The sequence below is a fragment of the Sinocyclocheilus anshuiensis genome, unplaced genomic scaffold (assembly GCF_001515605.1).
Source record: "Sinocyclocheilus anshuiensis isolate Anshui unplaced genomic scaffold, SAMN03320099.WGS_v1.1 scaffold306, whole genome shotgun sequence".
Classification (NCBI taxonomy): Eukaryota; Metazoa; Chordata; class Actinopteri; order Cypriniformes; family Cyprinidae; genus Sinocyclocheilus; species Sinocyclocheilus anshuiensis.
In genome coordinates, this window is record NW_015544175.1 from 970,261 (window position 1) to 982,398 (window position 12,138).

General features: G+C 36.4%; 1 protein-coding gene across 1 annotated transcript in view; it reads left to right on the forward strand.

The window, feature by feature from the left end:
- Positions 1–11,779, forward strand: part of LOC107696129 (sorting nexin-3) — a 26,100-nt gene extending 14,321 nt beyond the window's left edge. Inside the window, exons 2-4 of the mRNA XM_016496317.1 lie at positions 8,724–8,819; positions 9,085–9,209; positions 10,968–11,779. Of these exons, the coding sequence (XP_016351803.1) occupies positions 8,724–8,819; positions 9,085–9,209; positions 10,968–11,073 (327 nt within the window). The 3' untranslated portion in view covers positions 11,074–11,779. The remainder of the gene's footprint in view (positions 1–8,723; positions 8,820–9,084; positions 9,210–10,967) is intronic.
- The last annotated feature ends 359 nt before the right edge of the window (positions 11,780–12,138 follow it).

Consider the following 12,138-nt stretch of genomic DNA (forward strand, 5'->3'; position numbering starts at 1 on the left):
CACACACAAAACAACAACGGTGCAACCCAGGCATCTTTTATATCTGGTCCCATATGACTTACATCCTTACTTACAAATTACTTCTTTTAATATCGTATCACAATATAATGTCAATCTACATTCTTTGTTGAAATAAATGGACATTTATGATAACTATGAAGATTTTAAATATACAAACTAGAGGAAATCGTGCCAGGCAGAAGGATACCTCTCCTCTAAGCACACAGTGGGGCAGCAGCGCGGTGGGAATCACTCGACTGTCAGCAACCTTTGTATGTGGATCAAAAATAAGCAGGTAAAATGCATATTTTCTGAACAATGGCTTCTGGCATTTGGAACTTTGTTTTAACCGTCATTGTTTAGAGCAGGGGTGCCCGAACTCGGTCTTGGAGGGCCGGTGTCCTGCAGAGTTTAGCTCCAACTTGCCTCAACACACCTACTTTTAAGTTTCTAGTATGCCTAGTAAGAGCTTGATTAGCTGGTTCAGGTGTGTTTAATTGGGGTTGGAGCTAAACTCTTCAGGACACCGGCCCTCCAGGACCGAGTTTGGACACCCCTGGTTTTGAGTCATTAGCTGTGTCTCATCTCGAAGGCTGCATCCTCTGTAGGTCACATCCTCTGAAGGATGCGTATACGGAGTGTCCTCAACCCAGAATGAAACGAGACGGCCTTTATAGGACGGGCGGAAAAGGAAACAGGAAGTATCACTTTGCTATGCCAACACATTTATAGCGTTGTTGCGCGCTCACGCTAGTTAAATGAAGATTAAAATATTGAGCATTAATTCATAAAACTAATTGTAGAAATCAATTTATTATAAAATTATTATAAGATTATTGTCTCCGTTCAGTTTCTGCAGTGAATAATATGAAAGTGACCCCTAAATGTACAATTCCAGAGGGTTAAACAAATTAACAATTTCTCGCCTTGCTAGCAAAGTACTGTTGTTTACGGCAAGAATTGTGGGTTATCTGTAGCAGCAAAGGATACACCTCATGCATCCTCCGAATTTCTGTGAAAGAAGGTCGCAATCGAAGGTCGCATTCGGAGTACTTGCTTTTCTGAAATGAGACAGCCTTGATGACGTATGCAGCCTTTGAAAGCGACCTCCGGAGGGCGTAGCCTTCGAAATGAGACACTGCAATTATTATGCTTAATCTTGATTGTGTGTTTTTAAACTTGGATGCGGGCTGTTAATCGTTTAAAATTTTTATGATTTTTACATTTGAGATCTTGTTTTAGTTGAAGGTGGTGTAGTTATGTTTGTTGCTTGACACTAGTCAAGTCGTGTTCCCTATTTTGTTTGCCGTTGTATTTTGTCGAATAAGTGCCATTTTTCCACATGAGGGAATTTCCCCATTAGACAATCATTATAGTGCTGATTTATAATTAATCCTAGGCATAAGATGTGAAGTCTGAATTTTTCAATGTAGACTGTCTAAAATCTTAAAATACTGTTTAAATGAGTGAAAATTTCAGACTACTCAGACCAGATTAATTGGGAGGCCTATGTACTACAATTCAGTTAGTCAACTAATTTAACAGATGATTTAATGCGGTGTCTGTGTGTCAAATGATATTCAAGTTCTACATTTTAGCTTATACTGTGGTTAGTGTCAATGCCGTTAGTCTGTCTGAATACTCTATTCTGATTGGCTGGTGCAAACAGTTGATTGTACTTGTAGTTCCAGTCATTTTAATCACCTCTAAATTAATGCGCTACACAGCCTGATGAAATGTCCCTTACTGGTGAGTGCATGCCTGTATTTAACGTTCCATTACATTATACATTGTTTATTTATAGTTACATTATTCACTTGTTATGCATACACTATGGTATGTGTACAGTGCGCATGATGAAACTTTTGTCATCAGAACAGTAAGTTCACAGCCTGATTTTTGTAACTCGCATGCGTTGTGAATTGCAGTTCACTTAGCGGCCACCAGTGTTGCTAATAACAAGTTGTGTTTTTTTTATTCTACGTATGGCCCCTTTAAGTGAAGTTAAAATAGCCTTGGCATTTTTATGTTGCTGTTTAAATGATAAATTTGACTTGTAACTTACAGTGCTGTCTTAAAACTGCACAGTTCTTGGGCTCAAAGATGTCTGTGTATCGCATGTTTAGATAGAAAAACAATTATAACAGCACGTTCTATGTGGCCCTGATATCGACAACTTGAGTCTCGACTAAGACCTACAGACTTCTTAATTCAGTTTCTCTGATTTTTCAAACTAATTTGACCTTGTTCGTATGAGATGTGAGAGGTGCTTCACGCTTACGTGAGGTTTGTATTTTTAATGCGTCTCACACTTTTAATGCGTTTAATGCGCCTTTTTGACTCTGAATTATTTTATATGTATGTTTATTAAATTAAACATTTCATTTGTGTTGCTGAAATGTATCCTCCAACTGTCTTTCCTTTTATTCATATAATGAGGTGGATGGGGATAATGAGAACAAGACAAAACTGACGCAATTCAACAAATTTAGTGAGATGGAGGTGGTTATTCTCGAACCAGTACCAACGGAATGCCATCTGTAGCCTTCAACAAAAGAAATGTAAGTATAACTTTGTAATATGTCTTAATAGGTACATTGGTAATTATAATAATTCAAGTTGAATTCACTGCATGCTGGTTTTGTCATTCCCTCTTTCCCAGAATTCCTCAGACCAGACTCCGATAAAGACACGTCAGAAATCCTCCAAGAATAGAACACATGTAAGTCAGTTACGTGAACTTATTTGTAATTTGTTCACCCTTGCTTCACTTGTGAACATTTGAAGTGTTTATGGTACTTATAAGTAATAAAAACAAATTAAATGTTGTTTACATCTTGTTTTTTTATGGCAAACTGTTTTAATTTTGTCTTTTAGGTACCCTGCCAATGCAGAATATGTGCAGGTTTTTCTTGTGAAATATTCCATTCCTTATGAATCTGGAAGGAAATGGCTATGTAAGTTACTTTTCAGACATTACATTATGTGAAAAGACCTTACAAGTGTAAGATATCTCCAAAGTTCTAATGATCAGAAGAAGTTGGTCATTTCTGTTTATATACATTTTTAGAATTGGAGCTTTTCCTTTTGATCTGATTTGATTTTACCCTCTATGTTTGCAGTCATGGTACCAGTTCCTCAAACACAAATTCAAAGCGGAGCTGCACCTCTGGTTCTCGATGAGCAAGGAGAATGATGCTGTCTGAAGAAACTCTAGGATCCTGTCCCAGATCTATGTTAGGGGTAAGTGTATTCCTATACATTAACACAGAGCTTCTCTAACCTGTCCTGAAGCCCCACTATTTAACTCCAAGAACAATAAATAATAATACATATATTAGCATCCATGAAAAGGGATGATAACATTGTTTATTTAAGTGGTTGCTGCAGTTAAATAATCTGCTGCTTTAAGTGCCTGACCACTTTATTATTTCTGATTAGCTGTCAATGTTTTTATTGTTCAGTAAAAGAAAAATCAGTTAATTTAAAAACTACATTATGTGCATTTTACATGATTGCATACATTTTTTTAAGTTGAGTGTTGCTTGTTATATTTACAAAATAAATAGTAATTAAATTTAAGTTTGGGCTCTGTTAACTGTAACCTTATAGTAGACCTAATGTAAAAGGGCTCAATATAGTTTAGAGCATATGCCGAAGTAGATGTTTATCCCTAAGAAAATTAATTATAACTGAGTTTGTTTAAAGAAAGAGCAATTTGTTCAGTCCTCTTTCCCAGAATTCCTCAGACCAGACTCCGATAAAGACACGTCAGAAATCCTCCAAGAATAGAACACATGTAAGTCAGTTACGTGAACTTATTTGTAATTTGTTCACCCTTGCTTCACTTGTGAACATTTGAAGTGTTTATGGTACTTATAAGTAATAAAAACAAATTAAATGTTGTTTACATCTTGTTTTTTTATGGCAAACTGTTTTAATTTTGTCTTTTAGGTACCCTGCCAATGCAGAATATGTGCAGGTTTTTCTTGTGAAATATTCCATTCCTTATGAATCTGGAAGGAAATGGCTATGTAAGTTACTTTTCAGACATTACATTATGTGAAAAGACCTTACAAGTGTAAGATATCTCCAAAGTTCTAATGATCAGAAGAAGTTGGTCATTTCTGTTTATATACATTTTTAGAATTGGAGCTTTTCCTTTTGATCTGATTTGATTTTACCCTCTATGTTTGCAGTCATGGTACCAGTTCCTCAAACACAAATTCAAAGCGGAGCTGCACCTCTGGTTCTCGATGAGCAAGGAGAATGATGCTGTCTGAAGAAACTCTAGGATCCTGTCCCAGATCTATGTTAGGGGTAAGTGTATTCCTATACATTAACACAGAGCTTCTCTAACCTGTCCTGAAGCCCCACTATTTAACTCCAAGAACAATAAATAATAATACATATATTAGCATCCATGAAAAGGGATGATAACATTGTTTATTTAAGTGGTTGCTGCAGTTAAATAATCTGCTGCTTTAAGTGCCTGACCACTTTATTATTTCTGATTAGCTGTCAATGTTTTTATTGTTCAGTAAAAGAAAAATCAGTTAATTTAAAAACTACATTATGTGCATTTTACATGATTGCATACATTTTTTTAAGTTGAGTGTTGCTTGTTATATTTACAAAATAAATAGTAATTAAATTTAAGTTTGGGCTCTGTTAACTGTAACCTTATAGTAGACCTAATGTAAAAGGGCTCAATATAGTTTAGAGCATATGCCGAAGTAGATGTTTATCCCTAAGAAAATTAATTATAACTGAGTTTGTTTAAAGAAAGAGCAATTTGTTCAGTAAACCACTGTTTAATAAAAAAATCAAATAAAACAAATGAGTTTTTCCCCCTGCTGTACCAAAACTGTACCGAACCGTGACATCAAAAACCAAGGTACGTACCGAACCCTCATGTTTGTGTACCTATACACCCGTAGTATTCAGTGATGTGACCAGATACCTTGATTGTCAAAGCCATATGATGTCTGTGTTGTGAGCATTTCATTTCTGTGTTATATGCTTTACATTTCCATTTGTTCAAGTTGAATCTGAATAGATCATTAAACCAGGAGATGGACTTTCAGGCCCTTGACACATGCTCTGTTGTTTCTCAAGATTCTCAAGAATGATTCTCTTGATTCTCAATAATGTTTAAATTGTACATTTAATCTATGTGATAAAATGTTCATGGTATGAAAGTTACAGTAAATAATACTGTTTTTGAAAATGTGAAATTACTCCATATGCATCCTGCTATAATGACGACACATTGTTATACAATATTTAATGCTCATTCTGTAAAAATTGTGCACAAAAATGTGAGAATGTAATATTTCAATGTCAAGTAATAAATGTGATGGAACAGCATTATGGCCTTTTTAATATTACTTTTAAATATTTTGATTAAAATTACAGGAACTAACTGTATTTTAATTACTGAAAATTTACTGTATTTTTACGAGATGGTTATTTTCCGTTATTTCACAATTTTTTTAACGTCCAATTATTTTTAGTTTTTCCATTTCCGTTTTCCGTTATTTTACTTTTTTTTTTTTTTTTCTGGTGCCACAGGTGCCGGAATATTTCTCTTTTTTTTTACAGGTTTTTTTTTTTTTTTGCAGTGCAACTGCCAAAAACTCTGATTAACATCACATCACTCTTGGTTTTGTCACAGTGTTATGCTTCATGACAAGAAAGCTTGGTTTGTAGCAGGTCCTGTTAGTTGGCGTCTAGAGAGAATTAAAATACAGACATCATTAAATATCCCAAGGAGCTTATGGAATTAACATAAAAACCACCCAAGAGAGCATAGCTGGCCATCAGAGAATCTCTAAGCATTTGATCGTGTAACACTGTCTCATTACCTGTGATTTAATCATGTCATACCGTTCTCCAATCACCAGTACGCTCACAGGTATTGATGGACCTCTTGAAAAGCCCCGTCTTAGCCGCAGTGCAAGGCTGCTGTCTTAATGAATTGGGCTGTTTTCATCTGCTTATTGAGTGTTTGATGTGTAAGGGCTTCCGTCTGTGTGGTTAACTTTGGTTGCTACGGTAATCAGGCCCTTTGTTGGGCTGTTTTGTTTGCTTGTCTCAGGTTTGATTGAGATCATTAGCAGTGAGGGGAGGACAGTCAAACTCTTCAGAGTTTACATCTGCAGCTGTATACAGTGTGACATACCCCTCCTTTCTCTTTACACACACACACACACACATATACAGCACTGCTCCCATCGCAGCATTTTTGTTGAAGTGTAATTAGTGGTGCTTGCAAGCATCATTATTACTGTTGCTCATACTTAAGGTGAGGAATTTGAACAAACCCCTAACCCTAAGTAGTAAACTTCAGTGTGTAACTATTCCTGTGAAGTTTGCACTAGGGAATTAATCATGCTGCTTGTTGTTTAATGTTACTTTTCTGATTGGTCAGACTTGCAATTTTCGGCTACCAAGTGATTAAACAGACAAACAAATCCTGTTGACTCACATTGAAATAGGGAAAGGAGTTATGTTTTTTTTTTTTTTTTGGCTTGTGTCAGTAAGCAGCCACCCAGAACACCCTAGCAACTGCAAAGCAATACCCTGGCAACTAACCGCAAGACCTGTCATCATGGTGGTGAGTTTTGAATAGGCAATTTCCACATTTTCTTCAGAAATTTAGTATTTTGGACACTTCTACACATTCAAACTGCTTAATTTTCAGCAGTCATTACTCCAGTCTTTAGTGTCATCCTTCAGAAATCATTCTAATATGCTGATTTGAGGTTCAAGAAATGTTTCTCACTGTTATTTGTTGAAAACATTTGTGCTGCTTAATATTTTTATAAACCATGATATTTATTTTTTCAGTGTTCTTCGATGAAAAGTTTAAAAGGACCGCATTGTTTTCAAAATATAAATGTTGTAACAATGTCAAAGTGCTACATAAATTATTATTTATTTTTTTTGGTATTAAAATACTAAAATGCTTCTTTGGTCTAACAGAGATAGCTTTCTAAGTAAGGCATTTTTATGCTTTGCGTTTTGTTTGGCAACTTTGACCTGACCAGTCGTATGAGCTGGTGGTGGTACTACCAGACGGAGCGTTTTTGGCAAGCCTGTTCAGATAAAGTTATTATTTTTGCAATTTTATTACTGGTACTGCTAGTAGTGGTGCCACAGAAGTAATACATTTTGGCCAGCTGCAGCTTGTCCTTTGACTAACTGCCATTAGAAAGTTTAATAACATAATATTAATAATTATCATCAACATCCATAGGCTTTCTACTATTGAGCATTGGTTTTTCGTTTTCATTGACGTCCTGTGCCCTTGCCTGAATGACTTCAAAATAGCTCCTTTGATAGAAAGTGATGTAAAGCTGACATTTTTCTTTTGCAAGTAAGGAGAAGAAATGACTAACCTGCTTGGATATTTTTTTTTATCTTGTCCCATGCTTCACCTTGTAAACACAATACTGAAGCTGTAGAGTGCAATAAGAAACCGAGAACCTGACCTATTGACACCTTCATGGGTCTTTATATTTCTATGTGTGTGTTTTAAGACATTTTCAAGATAAACGGGCTTTCACCCTTGGCCTAAGAACTAATCCTGTTCAATAACTAACTAACAATTCCTCCGGTTTGACTGTGCACCGTATATTAGTCCTGAAACCATGACGTTATTGTCACGAGTGTGTGTATTAAATTAACTGTTACTGTGATCAATTGACATAGGGATTAACTTCTTTTGACCTCCTTACTTAGAACGTAAACCTAGTGGTCCAACCATTCACAAAGTATTAACGAGCATCTCAGCGAGGTTACTACTAAACACTTCCTCGGCACTGCAGTTACCCTGCTCTCAAAGCTATTGAGATAATCCCCATCTCATATGACCGCGTGGGTTGAGGAAATGCCTGGATCAAAAATGCAGATGGTAACTGGAGATCACAGGAATACATTGTTGTGTGAGGACGTGAAAGGTATGATTGGAAGATACAAACTTAAAAGGATAGCTTAACAAGCAGGGTTGGATAAAGATTTGAAAAATAGAGGGGGGAAGCTGAAGTGGTGGGTATTTCATCAGTGTTCCTCATTGTGAAGAGAGATCTACACTTTTTCTGAAGGGACCCTCTCAAGGCTAAAAACCAGACTTGGAGCAGCCGAAGAGATGGAGGGAGAGAATGATCAATGGAAAAAGAAAGGGTCTGGGGGTAACTGGGGATCGATGAACATTTAATCTCTTCTTGTCCTGTTAGGGCCCACATGAGACTTTGTCCCCAAAGCACACATTAATTTATTCGTTTAACTTACTGTCTCTTCCACCGTGTATTCATCTTTTTTGAGTCTGCGTCGAGCAAATCAGCCCGTGTAGGAGTATTGATCTGGACTTTTATTCCCGTCTGTGTGTTTGTTACTTGCGCTGCCTTTTGCCTCTTCAGCTTCTCCTTGAATACTGTCATCAGGCTGTTCTTTTATTTCATAAATATCTGCTTCTCCATTGACCCTGTTTTAGTGTCTCAGTGGGCCTTTTTGTGGACTCTACCTATTTATTTAATGCTTTACTCTAATACTGAACTTGGTGTTATTGAAATAATTATGCTGTTCAGCTACACCGTCAGTCTTAACATGGTTTTCAAACTACTTTTATTTAAAAATGTGGGTCTGTTTTAAACTTTTTCCCTTAATCTGAGATGGACGTGGTGTTTCAGATGTTGTTTGTCCATTCATGTTCTCCCCAGACAAACCTCCCCATCTTCAAGCTGAAGGAGTCACGTGTCCGGAGGAGATACAGCGACTTTGAGTGGTTGAGAGGAGAGCTGGAGAGAGAAAGCAAGGTGAAGGATAGAATATGAATGAAATAAAAGTGTTGATTTGGTTGGAACATGGTGCACAAATGTTCAGGGTGAGGGATTTTATCATCCTTCTGTGTTGTTGTAAGGGTCCATTTCAACTAGAAACATTTAAGAGCAAAGCTTTTTCAATCACTGGATTGGAAAGGATTCTGTAGTTGAAGTAATGACGTTTGAAGTGATTGTAAGAGACCTGTGATTGCATTCTGAGATGTATGTAACTTAAATTAAGTTTTTGTATTTCAAATAGGTGGTAGTTCCTCCTCTTCCTGGAAAGGCTCTGATCAGGCAGCTCCCATTCCGTGGGGATGATGGTATATTTGATGACTCTTTTATTGAAGAACGGCGGCAAGGCCTAGAACAGTTCCTCAACAAGTAAGTTACAAGTTCTGTTCACCAGAAACACATGAGGACAAATTCACAAATGAGGACAAAATTTCTAATTTAACCGGTATCTTCTCCAAATTAAGTATATTTTGTGCAGATTCTTTTATCTAAACTCACTTTGCACAGCATTCCAGTTGTTCATTTTATCAGTTCATGCATTGCTTGGCAGTCGAGCTCATGACTTTAAAAAAAAAAAAAAAAAAAGTATTGGTGTGCCACAATTATTGGCACCCCTGCAAATTCTAAGGAGTGAAAATGTAACTAAGTATATTCCCATCCATGCTGGACATTTTGAATGTTATCTGAGTGATTAGGAATACTAAAATGTAAGCCATGAAAGAAAACTGGCCATGCAAAAAGAAAAAGAATTTAAAAAAAATTCAAAAGGTGCCGTGGCATGCACATTTGAGAAACAAAATTGTTTAGTGATGTTAAATATACAAAAAAACATTATTTATATTTATTTGTAAATATTTTAATTTAGATTTAAGAGGCTACACAGCAAAGGTGGTGAACTAATGGAGGAAACTGTACCCATGATGCATTGTGGAAATGTTAGTTATTGAAAAAAAGAAAATTTTCCTTGCGATTTTATTCTCAAGTGTTGCTATGACAAGATTTGCATGGTCCTCTACTGTGTGTCCTTCCTCTTAACTTCTTTTAGCCTCGGCACATCTGAACTGTTTTTATAAAGAACACTGAAGCGGTTATAATGAAATACAATAGTTTTTCCTCTTTCTGTTAATTTTGAGTTTTTAGGAAAAGGTACTTCAGTAAAAGAGAAAAACAGACACTTGCCAGCCTTTGTGTCATCTGATGTCTTCCCTCACACTTTTTTCCTTCTCTCATAATTACCTACAGAATGATCGAAACTGATGAGAGGCCGCAAGTGCACCAGCTTTACTTTTTACATTTGTTTTATTTTTGATGTGTAATTTATGATAATTGCGAGTGAAATTACAGGCGTGCATACCTTTTCCCTACAAGATGTTGTGTGCACTCCTGCTTATTTTTGATCCGAGGTGCCGTTCCCCCACCGACTGAGACAATAAAAGTTACAGTTCGATTGTAATTATTTGCTGTGATTGCAGACTTTGCCATTATCTTTGTTTCATGTGCAAATGCGCCAGCTCTACCTGTTTGAATTTTAATACAAGACGAACAGCTGTAAATTAGGTTTGAAGAAAGAAAGGATATGGAGGTAATTAAGATGGGATTTTTTTCTTTTACCAAAAATTCCTGAATTAAATGTCATTGTTCGCTACTAATAGCACCTGGAGAAGGGAGACGCATTCCCATCATACATCTAGACTATGTGTTAGTAGCTTGTACGCTTGCCTGTCCCAAATCTGAAAATGATCCTCTGTCATCTTGACTTGTAACATCGTGAGCATCGTGTAATTTTAGAGGTGTGAGGGTCCTTTTTTATTCCAGTGGAAGCTGGAATAGATTGAATGGTAAAATAATGAGTTTAATTAGCATGATGACTCATTCTACTGTTTTTGAAGATATGCGTAATTAAATTTCGATATTATCGCTCTGAAATTCAAGCTGGATGATTTATGATCTGAAGAAGAATGCTGCAAAATGTCACAGCCTCCTAATGATATCTAAGAGTTGTATCTTGATTGGGGTCAAAGTTGATTCCGCCTCCTCTCTCTCTCTCGTGCACACGCTTTACAGTGTGTATCTTTGCATAATATTTTTATGGTGGCTAATATACATTTTTTGGTCTGATTTTTCCAGAGTGGCTGGTCATCCATTGGCCCAAAATGAGCGCTGCCTGCACATGTTCCTACAGGACGAGTCGGTGGATAAAAGCTACACCCCTTCCAAAGTTAAACAAGCCTGAACCGGTCTGGACTCTACACGCACAAACACAAAACATGGCCCCACAAGCAATAAGAAATGTTTGAATCATTCTTAACTGGAACAGAATCTTAGCATGAACCATAGGGTGTCCAAAACATTTACGAAATGATTGAAAACGTTCCCTACAATTAGTCATTGTGTCACTTCACTTCTCCAAAAGTACTTTTTTGATCTTTCCTTATAGATTGTTTCGGTCTTTTTGCTTTGATTTATAAATCCATAATGTTAATATTACCACTTTAAGTCAGATCAAATACGTTCTTGTGTAATTCATTGTGGTTAACAATTATTTATGGTAGTTTTGTCTGAGCATCACTAACTTCGATTAGTATAAGATCAAATGAAACGAACCAAATAACTATATCACAATTATGCAAGCACACTATATCACACACATTGGCTTCCCTGTGTTATTGTTACTGCCTACTTGTGTTGCTTTTAATGCTGAAGAACACTTACAGCAGCTCACTGTGCAGGATGCACTTAATTGGGAACCTCCTTTCTACGTGGTGGTTGATCGTGTGTCGTGTGTCCCACTTAGCTGCAGACAAGCCTGTTTTTACTGTGTAATGGTGGTACACAGAAACAAAGAGAAAGTGCTGCCTACAATGCATGTTTCCAGATTTGTATACTGCTGTGCCATTGTTTTGTTTATGAGAATTTTCCAATAAAAAGGATCAAATACACACACGTATGTGGTTTGCAAAACTAAAGCATCTCTGTTTGGTTCCACTAAAATATCTTTTAAGAGATGATCCTAGCTTTAGAGTGGTTGTAGCATTTAGTCTGCATTAAAAGGTGTTTCTCTTTGACCGTCAGGAGTTTGTATAAAGTGAGTCACCTAGGGGTGTTCTGTTAGACACAATGAACTCCGATCCATTTAAATCATATAAAATCATACTTGCAACAGCTATAGGATAGGAAAATCCATTTGTTTTGGTAACATGTTTATTTTTCTGATAAATAGCATGCAACTGAAAAAACAGAAACCCACAGAAAATAAAACCTTGATTATTTCAGAGGAAATAACTTATGTTAACTGGAA